The sequence below is a fragment of the Octodon degus genome, unplaced genomic scaffold, assembly GCF_000260255.1.
Source record: "Octodon degus isolate 3935 unplaced genomic scaffold, OctDeg1.0 scaffold00029, whole genome shotgun sequence".
Taxonomy (NCBI): Eukaryota; Metazoa; Chordata; class Mammalia; order Rodentia; family Octodontidae; genus Octodon; species Octodon degus.
Window position 1 is genome coordinate 10,066 of NW_004524605.1, and position 12,590 is coordinate 22,655.

Consider the following 12,590-nt stretch of genomic DNA (forward strand, 5'->3'; position numbering starts at 1 on the left):
CATCATCAATATTTATTGAGCATTTACAGTGTAAAAGGCACAATAGAACATACAGAAAACACTGTCCCTGCTCTTGAGGAGCTTACATTCTAAAAGGAAAAAAATACACCTCTTTTAAAATGGCAATTTTGTTTGGTGTTGTCTGTAAAGTACTGAGGAAGTATTATGCAGGGTGAGCTTTGAGTATTACTTAGCCCCATCATTATTTAGAGAAAACAGAAAGAGAAAATGATTTTAAAAGCAGACAACAACAGACTGTTCAGGACAGGACGGGGTACAGAGAGATAAACAGGCGCTCATCAGCTAAGGAGAGACGTGCCGCAGCGAAGAGGACGGAAGAAGCAGCTCAAGGGATGCAAGCAGAGGAAGCAGGCATCTTAGACATCGAGTGGAGCCAGAAGGATCATGCGGCATTTTCCCAAGCACGTGGCCACTAAATGGGACTGGCTGGTGACAAGACAGAAAGCTAAAAAAGTCATCCTGTGCACCCGACAAAGAATAAAGGATCAAAATTGAAGGCAAGCTATAAAGAACATCAAAAAATTCTTAAAAACCAAAGGTAATATGGAAGCACAAAACTTACAGTTAATGTTACCCAATGTCATGGTGGGCCAAGAACATTGTGGCTTACTAAGTTAGAAAATGCCCTATATCAAAATTTTAAATGGAACACATTAATTTTTTCCAATCTCCCTCTCCATCATAAAATATTTTTTCATATCAATTATTTGGGGGGGGGAAGTAGGGAGATATGGGACATGGTTGATAATGGTAGTCATATTACTAGTATCTTTGTTATGATAAACTTTGTCTTTAAACTTGGAAAAAGCCCATTAGCTGCCAAGAGGGAATAAGAAATTTCTAAGAAATACAATTTCCTTCAGAAAAGTTTTGACATCAAAAGGCTAATTCACATGAAAAGCTGTAGAGAAAGTAGTTGAAAAGTCCATTCATAAAACTTTTATTCCACTTGCATGAACTAAATACATATGTTTGTAACAACTATGCTTAGATTATTCATGAAAATTTCTTAAGACATTAAACAAAGCTAGCCATCATCTCAAGTTATTTCCCTATGAACTATTTTTATAGCACATGCATGTTAAGCAAGTATCAAAAACAGAAATCATGAAATAAAAAAAAACCCTAACAAAGTTAGATACATGGGTTTTTGTTTGTTTACTGCTATGCTTCATATACATGAATAATGAATACCAAGCAAGTCATTTTTACTGCATCTTTACTTTTACATTTGTTCTTAGGTTGCCTAAAACATTAAAATACAAATAAAATATGCAGCAAAAATAATTTTCAAACAGCAGGTAACTTTACAAATAATGGAATGTGAATTGTTTCTGCCCTTATCCAGAGTAATTGGGTGACAACTTCGTCTGAAGGACATCCCTGCAGCTGCAGGCACAGATGTGCATGCTGAGACTGCTCACTCCCTGCACATGGGCTCCACACCTGGAGGACCCGTGGGGTGTCTGTCTTTACCTCAGCCTCAGAGATGCTTCAATCCTTAAAGTACCCACAGTAAGTACACCTGTGTCTGGAACCGCTGATCCCTTTTATTCCCCTGCCAGGACAAACCAATACATAGGCATACATAGGCAGTTGTCTTTGTTTAGACATGGATGCAGTTTTTGTTGTTGTTGTTGTTGTTTTTTTTTTTTTTTTTTTTTTTTCAGAACTGGGGATTGAACTCAGGCCCTTGCGCTTGCCAGGGAAGCACTTATTCCACTGAGCCATCTCCCCGGCCCATGGATGCAGTTTTAACACTGGCCCTTATGAAGCCACAATGTACCAGAAGTACTATGCAGAAAAATGGTAACTTGTATAAAAATTCCACTTCCCCATATTGGCCATCTCAAGATGAAAACAGGTAACTCCCTAAATATTAACTGGCTCTACTCCCCTAATATTAAACATAAAACCACATGGGAAATATAGAAGTTCAAATAGAACTAACATAAACCTGTCATAAACCATAAACAAAAAACTGTTTGTGGGACAGCATGAATGACAAATGGTCTACTGTGTAGATTTTAGAATGAAGCAGACAAAAGTTGGAAGCCCAGTTAATATTCTCCTCCTTCTGCTCCAGCTTCATCTCCTTGGGCTTTCAATGTCCACCATGTCAAGTTGTCTCTCAGTAATTGCATCATCAGCGTGCTGTCCATGTATGACTCTTCACTTAGTGTATCAAGTTCAGCAATGGCTTCATCAAGAGTTGTCTTTGCCATAGAACAGGCTTTCACTGGAGAGTTCAGGATCTCATAATAGAACACAGAGAAGTTAAGGGCCAGACCCAATCTGATAGGGTGCGTTGGTTGCATTTCCTTTTTGCTGACTGCAAAAGCTTCTTGGTACACTTGTTGTGACTGATCCACAATCCCTTTCTTATCATCACCAGCAGCAACCTCGGCCAAGTAACAGTAGTAGTCTCCCTTCATTTTCCAATAAAAGACTTAGCTCTCTGCTTGTGCAGTGCTGGGGATCAAGAACTTTTCCAGAAGAGACAGAACATTGTTGCAGATATCCCTGAGCTCAGTCTCAATTTTCTCCCTGTATTCTGGAGCAGTCTGCTGCTCTTACTCAGCACCTTCCGTCTTTTTCTTGATTCTTAAGACAACCCTCCAAGACAACCTATGGGCTCCTACAACATTTTTATAAGCAACAAAGAGAAGGTTCCTCTCCTCATTAGACAATTCAGCACCTTGCTCAGTTAGAGACTTCGTGCAGGCTGCCATGTCATCATATCGCTCAGCCTGCTCTGTCAGTTTGGCCTTCTACACCAGCTCATTTTTATCCATGCCTGGACGTTCTGTGTCCCGGGTGGGTGGTAGTGGATGGAAGGTTGCAGCGGTCTCTCAAATATTCAATATTTCCATTAAAGAAATCAGTGTTTACTTATATTAATAATCCATATAAAGGAGAATATATAAATGTTCCATGAGGCATTCAGAGAAGGAAGCCATTTAGATTGTGGTGAGCAGGATATATATGCTTCAAGTAAGATATGAAATTTGTGGGGAACAGCTAAACTGGAGATCAATCACACATGAAGGGCTAGAGCAAGGCCAGCCCCAAGAATACTGCATATCCAAGGCAAACTAAGTGAATACTTTTCCCCAGCCCCGAGAACATGGGATGCCCAAGGAGAGCCAGGCAAACAAGTTGCTAAGCAGAGGTTGTTCACCTGACACTACCCTACTGAGTGTATGAATAAATGCTGAAGTAGTTGGGTGGCCCTTTTTCTCCCATCAGTGAGAGGGCCTGACCTCAGCTTTCTGAATTCTGATTCTGGTCTTTGTTTCTTCATCCTCCACCATTCTCCCCCAAGGAATTTCAAGGGTTGCACTTGAAGTGGCAGGAAAATGGCATGAATGTTGAAGGTATGGAAGGTTGCAGTTGGGGTAGGGAAGGTATGAGTTATAGGATTCATGGGAAAGTGACAGGCTGTTTTGAGAAGATGAGTTTCTTTGGTTCAGTGTGGGTAATACTCTAACAGCAATAGAACACCCACCTCTGATAAAGAAAAAGAGGGATATAAATGAAGGACCATTTTGTAGTGAAAGACATATATGTATATACAAAATAGGACAGATAAATGACTACTTTCTCTTAGTTCAAAGGGAAGGAAGATTTGTACTAATAGTGTTTAGACAAGATAACATGTCTGCCTCTTGTACTCTGAGTACTATGAAAACAACAATATGCAATGTATTAACTATTGTAACTGTCCTACTACCCATTTTGAAACTACCTCATTTCTAGTTCTTTCTCATTAAAATTAATAACAAATTAAAAAAGAATAAGATCCCAGGAACTGCCCTACAAATTTCACAGACTGTGACAAGGACAAAATGTAATATGATTTACTAAGTTACAAGGGGAATAAAATTATTAGAAATTAAAAAAATAAAGAGGACTGAGGACTTCAGGACAGAGTATAAAGAGTCAGTTGATTATAACTTTCAAATTGAAGCCCATGGAGCCTCTAGGCTCTCTCCTGATAATTTTTAAATCTCTCTCCACTATTAAAGAGGCTTGACAATGTCCCAAGGGCAAACTTTGTTCACAAACAGTTTGACATCAGGAGATAGTCTGATGACATACCAGCTCTTTCTCAGGGTGAGTTGGGTAGGCTGGGCAATAGGAGATGGAGCTGGGGGATACTTGCTCTTCCTGGATCTTTATGGATCTCAGCAATCTCTTCAGCTGAAAGAAAGGACTACATGCTTCTACAGCCTCTCCTGTACCACAGCTGTGACCCAAGACTTCCATTGCACAGATGAATTCAGCACCAAAGTGGTGTCTTTCTCAGACATTGCTAGATGCCACCAGCCTCAGGCAAATCTCTCATCTGCTTCATTACTGAAAGAAGTAACTTCTTTTCCTGGAGTTCTGGGTGAGTATTTTCTGGGTAGGTTATTCTGCCTTCCCATATAAAATCCGTTCAACAGGGAATATTCCATTAGGCAATTGGCATTGGATTCTATTGTGCTGGGACCTTGAATTGAATGTAAAAAGTTACATTTATGCATGAAGCTATTTTATCAATGACTGAGACTTTCTCTTCCACCTCATCCCCCACATGAACACAAGCTATCAATCTTATCTTTAAGTATTTTCTTTTATCATCTAAAAATTTAATTTAAAACATCGATTTCTCATATAATTTTTCAGAGGGTTTATGTTTAAAAGACAGTAGTCTTTTCTTCTATGTGTTTTGTCAAGCTTTTAATCCAAGTCTATGGCCAAAATTTAAAGATTACTTCAAATTCTACCCAGCCACTGCAGACTGTCACACTAGCCTTTCAATGAGTAGAAGGATAATTGTCCAGGAGATTGCTGGGATGAAGCATGAGTGACTAGAGCCCAGTGATATGAGTTTAATATCATAGTTTGTGATATACCAATGTTAAGAAATAGGAAAAAAGTAATCATTTCTAACTGTCACTACCACTTTTGGAATAGGGAATCCAACAGAGTTCAATATCCTGGTATTTTCACTCCATACTTGAAGGACTGCTATTTAGAGAGAGGCTTGTACATATTCTGTGTGCACCCAAGTGAAGTCTTGCCCCTCTTTCACTTACATGCTCTGGAACTCTCCACATAAATTCCCACAGCAGTCCAATCCCTGAGCCATGGGACAAAGGCCAGACTGTACATGGTTTATGAGACTTAAAACTAAGAATAAGTGAAAAACGTAAGAGCCTAACATTGGGTTCGTGTAAGCCTTCAGCCCTTCCTAAGGGCCTGTCAAAAGTTACTATTAAAAAAAGTTACTGTAGGTCAATGCTACAGACATCAGACACAATTATTATTTAGCTTCTTCTGTGGAAGCTATGTACTAGGAACTAAACCTGTGAATAAAATAGACACAGTTCTGTTCAATATAAATTCTAGTATGTGTAGAGAAGAATAGAAAAAAATCCAAACTTAAAGTCAAACTAGGAATATGGCATAAGTGAAGGAATATTGTTAATCCATTCAGTTATTATAGACACTTAGGTTATTTCTAGAGCCTAGCAATTGTGAATTGACCTGCAACATATATGGGTATGCAGTACACTGTACTTTTTTAAAAGAAGTTTTCACAATCCAATGCTGTCAGGCAGGCAACAGAGCATCTCTACTTTTATACAAGTAAAATCAGTTCCGAAAGATTGAATGACTTAGTTAAAATAAAAACAAAACACAACAGATAGAAAACTAGGGTGCAAAAAAAGGTTATATCATTCCTACTTCAGTAATTTCCTATCTTAATAAACAGAAGAGACAAACTAAAAAGATATAATGCAAGAGCAAAGTATAAAAATGTGTGATTCTGAACTATTTGGGGAATGCTGTGAAATAGTATTTAATACATATTCTACATGGGAGCCATTATTTGTCCATTGTGGTTTGTGCAGGTGAAAGGCTATGAGAAGTTTCAACACCACTTTCAAAGATGGCTTCATTTTGCTGGGCTTCTCAGACTGGCCTCAAATGGAACTCTTTTTATTTGTTTCTATTTCAATTTTCTACTCCCTGACTCTCTTGGGCAACACCTCCATCATCGCTCTCTGCCGACTGGACCCTCGACTACACACGCCAATGTACTTCTTCCTCTCACACCTCTACTTCCTAGACCTCTGTTTTACCACCACCACTGTGCCCCAGCTTCTGATCAATCTTCAGGGAAAGGACCGCACCATCACCTACTGGGGCTGCTTGGCCCAGCTTTACATCTACCTTGCGCTGGGCTCCACCCAGTGTGTACTCCTAGTGGTGATGGCCTTTGATCGCTATGCTGCTGTGTGTCGTCCACTCCACTACACAACCATCATGCACTCTCAGCTTTGCCATGCTCTAGCTATCTCCTCCTGGGTGGGAGGCTTCATGAATTCGCTGATCCAAACATGTCTCATGATGGCCATGCCTTTGTGTGGCCATCACCTGAACCACTTCTTCTGTGAGATGCCTGTATTCCTCAAGTTGGCTTGTGAGGAAACAGGAGGAACTGAGGCCAAGATGTTTGTGGTGCGAGTCATTGTGGTTGCTCTTCCTGCAGTACTAATTCTTGCCTCCTATGCACACATTGTTCAGGCTGTGCTGAAGGTCAAGTCAATGTCTGGGCGCAGAAAGGCTTTTGGAACGTGTGGGTCCCACCTCATGGTGGTCGTTCTATTCTATGGTTCAATCATTTACACATACCTGCAGCCTATCAACAGTTACTCTGAGAAGAAGGGGAAATTTGTTGCTCTTTTTTATACAATAGTAGCTCCCATTCTCAATCCTCTGATCTACACCCTAAGAAATAAGGATGTGAAGGGTGCTCTGTGGAAGGTAGTAAGAAGAGCCAGAGACTTGGGCCCCTAAGGAAAAAAAGTCAGTACAATTTAGGTAATGACTCTCAGATCATGAATTTTTTTCCTGCTCCTTGGAAGTCTGTTGGTCAGTAGGAAACAGCCCTCTATAGTCCTCAGGGCTTTGATGCCTTCCTAGCTTGGAAATTTCCAGTAGGACACTTTGAAATTCTTTCTAGTTCATTTCTTATGACCATTTTTCTTCCAAGAATAAGTACTGACTTTTATCACAACTTTTTTTTAAAGCAATGGTCATATTGTGACAATACATAGGGATAGGGCTTAAGTTCCCAGCAAGTCAGAGAGAGCAAAGACTTAATTTGAAATCACAATGTTTTCAAAGTCAGTGATTCCTAATGTGGTGCCATTTCACTGTGCTCAAAGACAAAGGAAAAGGTCACTCTGCTTCTTGCATTAGTTATGACGCTGGCCACTTTTTTTTTTATTTTATTTTATTTTATTTTATTTATTTATGTGTGTGGCCAGCTCAGCCCACCAGGGGGCGGGCTGGCTGGCATGCGATGATGGGGGATTGAACCGCGGTCCCTTGTGCTTTGCTAAGCTTGTTCTAAGTAGGTGCTTTAGACCACTGAGCCATCTCACCAGTCCCACTTCTTATATCTCATGCCCTTTGCTCCATTTTTGTACAGCGATTACCTTTCCATGATATTGAAAGAAAACAAGCTCATAAACAAATGTCTTAATGCAGCACCAAGAGTTTCTAATATGTCTTTCTATGCTAAAACATGGCAGAATTACAGTGGTGCCTTGGTTCATGAATTTAATTATTTTGTGATTCTGTTCCCAAACTGATTTGGATGAGAAGAAAATCAAATTCAATGGTTGGTTCAATGTTGACCCTATGGAGAAATCTGATTCAGCTCTCATCCAATTTGGTTTGCAAGCAGAATCACGGAAAGGATTAATCTGTGAATTGAAGCTCCACTGTACTAGAGTGCACTGAGTAAAAGCAGCATCAACATGGCATCAGTTGTGATAAAAGCGTCAGTCACACTGCTCAACATCATCAAGAAGATGCCAAAGACATGAGCACCATTAATAAGCCATGAAGAAGTAATATAGGAGAGAAGAAATAATAAAATGGAAAACACAAATGAAAAAAGGGATTCTTTCTTTCTTTCTGTGTGTGTGTGTGTGTGTGTGTGTGTCCCCAGCTCAGCCCACCAGGGGGCGGGGCTGGCTGGCATGTGGTGCTGGGGGATGGAACCGCAGTACCTGTGCTTTGCTAAGCTTGTTCTAAGTAGGTGCTTTACACCACTGAGCCATCTCACCAGCCCGAAAAAAAGGGATTCTTAGGGCAGGGACTTGTATGAAGTTCTAGAAATATTAGACATAGATATGAAAATGATGATAATTTCAAATTCTACCACTGCCACATCACTCTATGAACTTAAACAATGGCTTCATATCAAAGTGAGGGGTCTCTGTAAATGTCATGTTGCATGAAGCATCTTTGAGTTCAATAAATATAATGTTTAACAATTGAAAAATATTCTTATACAAATCATCACTTAATCCAGCCTTATAAAAGTTAGATTACATTCCCTGCTTGCTTATGGAGAACCTAAAGTTCACAGGGTTTAAGTACCTTTGCAAGTTCTTATTTTAAGTATGAAGTGGAGCTGAGATCCCAGTTTCAGTAACCTCAAATCCAACTCTTACTGTAACACAATCCTCCTCTCCTTTACTGAGAGTAAACTTAATAAGAAGTTTGAGGTTGGAAAGAAAGTTAAATAGAAAAAGAATCAAATAGGAGCTGTATGTGCTTCCCAGCTTTGCTTTAGTTGATTCTAGCCAAAGAATTGTGGACTCTTCTCAGTAAGAGAAATTGTGGTTAGAGGGCACATATATATTTCTGCACAAATATCCAGCAATTATAGTTCTCTTTCTTGAAGCTTTCATATAAAGCATAATGCTGTATAAGTTACTAAATGTTTTAATTTTTACAATACAAATAAAAGAATTATTTTTCTCTCCCAATTGGTTTACTAATAAAGTAGCTGAAATTTAGGTAATGTGAATAGCCTGAAGTTGCCTAGACATTAAATGAAGGGTCAAGATTTGAAGCTGGCCTGTTGTATTCTATGTCTGACCTACCTAGCTAGTACTTAAGTGTCCATATGTTGTATTTAGAAGGTGCAGGCACCAACCAATAGTCTAATTTTTTTTCTTCTGTGTCAAGACCCAAACAATTCCAGAATATGTGTTAATGTAATGAATAGATGGAAATTATTGGAACTAATTAGGTATAATTTAATAAACTTGTTTTGTGGTCAACATGTTATTCTTTCACTTGCATTTTGAAAATATAGTTGCCAGCATACTCATAGCTGGGCCGTTGAAGAGTCCACTGGTATGAGTGGCCCACATAGCCACTGTTTTTTGGTAAGGAAGATTTATTGTGAGGCAGATGCCTTTCCCATGAGATACTTGCCAGAGTACCTGAGTTAGTTCCAGAGATGTCTTCCTGCAGGAAGCAAATGTTCACACCTTCACACACATCTACTTTGCCTCTTAGAATCCAGTTGGCTGACATTTAAACCTTTTCAAATGATCCTTTATCTGGTAAACCACTTAAGTGGGGTTTTAGGGATTTTTTGAGACAGGGTCTTGCTATGCAGTTTAGATTGGCCTTTTGTTCACTTTTGTAGGCCCCTGGCTGGTCTTGAGCTTGCAGACATCCTCCTGTCTCAACATCCTGAGTGCTGGGATTACAGGCATGCACCACCATGCCCAGTTTTGAGGCCCACACAGCGCTGGCACAGACACAGCATTGGCACAGCAAGCCCACCCCCCTAACCCCGAGGGCATGTGGGGCCAGGGATCTGACACAGGACCTTGTGCTGAGACAAGTGCTTATACCTCTGAGCTATGTCCCTAAATGGGGTTTTCATCTAGAAATAATGTTCAGTGCAATACTTTGGGCTGGCTCCTAGCTAAGGAGAAAAGGGAAAAATTATGTAGGATAGATTTCTGAAAGGTTTTATTGATAGTATTTGTACGTAAAATTGATAGTATAAGATCAGGAATGAAACAAAGATGCCCACAGTTTTTTTTTTTTAAACCACTGGAAGTACATTGAAAATATTAAGGAAAAGGATTTCTTGGCATCAGTGACATTCATGAATTTCCTATCAGGAGGGAAATACTAAAATATGAGTTCGATACTCATGTAATCACTTTATATGTTGTAAAGGATTGACAACTCATCAACAAGACAGAGTAATCATGGGAATAACTTAGGTTATGAAAAGTACCAATCCAGATTAGGCCCAGCAGCTATCCCTCTCCCACAGTGTTCCCTGACTTCTCAGCCCATACCAAAGCCACCGGTAACACAAGTAGAACAAGATGTGCTTGGTGTTGTCAATGCTCATTACTAGAAGCTTCTAGCAAGACAGCTCCACCTGGACCCAAGTCTTCCTCATCACAAAGCACCATCACAACCAGCACTCACACACTCTTAGGCCCTGAGCAGGAGGTGGCAAGCTCATGGGACACCCTGCCACACCATGTGACCTCTCGTAGTCCTCTGTCTTTGGAGAAGAGTGTGGCTCAACACAGCAGGCTATACAGGTCCCTCTGTTCATCACAGTGTGGCCTAAGTAGCCATGAAATTACAACCTCAGGACAATACAACTTTCCTCTGAGAGATGGCATGTGCTTCACCAGACCTGGAAATAGCCAACAAAGGAGGACTGTAAAGAGACAAGAGGTCCTCAGCCAGACTGGATAGATCAGATGACCCTGAAGTTGAGACCCCTGCACATTGTTTAAAAACACCTCCCCAGGGCAGGCCAAATAGCTCAGAGGATTACAGTGCTTGCAAGGAGACACAGGGGCCAGGGGTTCAATCCCCAGGCCTGGTTGCTGGCACTGCCCCCAGGGTACACTGAGATGGCAATTGAGACTGGGCATAGTGGCACACACCTGTAATCCCAGCTCTTAGGGGGCTGTAAATAGGTGGATCACTACAAGTCTGATCTAGTAGCAAGACCTTGAACACCCTGTAGACCCTTCCCTAAAAGACAAAACAACAAAACACACTTCCCCAAGGAAAGCAGCTCACTAGATGATGTTTAGGGAGAAGGCTCTAGACCTGGATTCAGAATGGTTCCAATAGTTCAGATAGCAAAAAGGTGATTCAACTGCAGGAGTTCCTCCAGTCCCAGGATATGGAGGTTTTAGCAGAGGAAAAGTAGCTGTCAAAGCCAATGAACATGCCAGCTGTGGGTTGCTTAGATTCTGAGTGGCCATAAAAAGAAACTGAATGGAAGATGATGGGCTCAGAGGATGCTTCTGATATCTTTCCTGCCCAGAGGTCCCCATAGGATAAGGCAAGAATGATCTCCAAACCACAGAGGAGAGGGGAGATCTTCAGCTGCAGAGCAGACCTTGACTGGAAGAGACTCCCAGCATGAGACTCCTTCTCCACCATATTCACTCAGGGCTGTATATGCTGTTGGATGGAGAGCTTGATGCAACTTGTTGTCAGTCAGTCAGCTAGGGAAGTTATTCCAGGCAGGTCATCACTCAGACACAGCCCAGTCCACGAAAAGGGTGCCCCCTTTTTGATTCCTCTCTACACCCGTTCAGCCTCCTTCAGAAGCTGCTCTAAGGTGCAGGTCTACAAGCTGGGCTCCAAGCTTTATACCACGACTCAGCCTTGGAATTCATTTCCTCAACCTCTGTCCCTGTCCATGCTATAACTTGACCCTGGCTAATGCCCTTGCTCAGCAGGGCCATGATGCTGTAGTTCCAGCACATAAGTGTGATCACTCTTTCTACACCTACCCAACACATGGTAGATGTCCTGGCCAAAGTCATGAGGTAGGAGGGGAGGGGGGAGGAAGGGACTTTCAAGTAGGAAAGAGGATGTGGAATTGTCTCTCTCTGACATGACTTTATACATAGAAAACTGTAAAGACTCCACCAAAAATTGTCAGAACAGGTAAGTGGGTGTAGTTAGTTTGTACAACATAAAATCAACATACAAAAATCAGTAGCATTTATAAGCATCAACATCAAGCTATCTTAAAAAGAAAACAAGCACCAAATAAAATTTACAAGAAAATTGAAAAGAACACAATAGTTCAAAGTAAACTTGGGCCAGCCAGATAGCTCAGCAGATTAAAGTGCCTGCTTAGGCAGACACAAGGACCGGGTTTGATCCCGGGTGTGCAGTGTCAGCCACAACCCTGGGGGCATGCTGAGGCAGTGATTGAGACTGGGCATAGTGGTACATGCCTGTAATCCAAGCACTTGGGAGGCTGAAAACAGGAGGATCACTATGAGTTCCATCTGTGGAGAAGAAGGAGTATTTCTAAATGTCTACATTGTGCAGACTGACATACAGACTCATTGCAGTCTTGACTCAGCTACTTTCTCATTGCTGAGGCCAAATACCTGACTCTCAGAGTACAGGAAGGGCTTACTGTAGCTCACAGCATGTAGAAGTTTCTGCTCATAGCTGGCTGGTTCCAAGGTGGCAGGGGGAGGCAGAGGGGCATCACAGAGCAGGCAGCCAGCCAGCCAGGAGCATGCAGCAAACAATAAGAAACAAGAAACAAGCAACAGACAACTGTGCTCATTTTGTCTCTTCTATCTCATCTAGGCTCTTAGCACAGCATCATGGGTCAGTCCCAGCCTCACATCCTTGATCCCAGCATCACAGTTATATCCAGCGACCTCTGAGAAGCCTCACCTGTG

General features: G+C 41.2%; 1 protein-coding gene and 1 pseudogene across 1 annotated transcript; one reads left to right on the plus strand and one right to left on the minus strand.

Moving 5' to 3' along the window:
- Positions 1-2,081: 2,081 nt before the first annotated feature.
- LOC101589767 lies at positions 2,082-2,816 on the minus strand (annotated as a pseudogene).
- A 3,118-nt stretch (positions 2,817-5,934) lies between these two features.
- LOC101590166 (olfactory receptor 10) lies at positions 5,935-6,873 on the plus strand. Its single transcript, XM_004629414.1, has one exon. It carries the CDS (start codon positions 5,935-5,937, stop codon positions 6,871-6,873), a length of 939 nt encoding a protein of 312 aa, XP_004629471.1.
- The last annotated feature ends 5,717 nt before the right edge of the window (positions 6,874-12,590 follow it).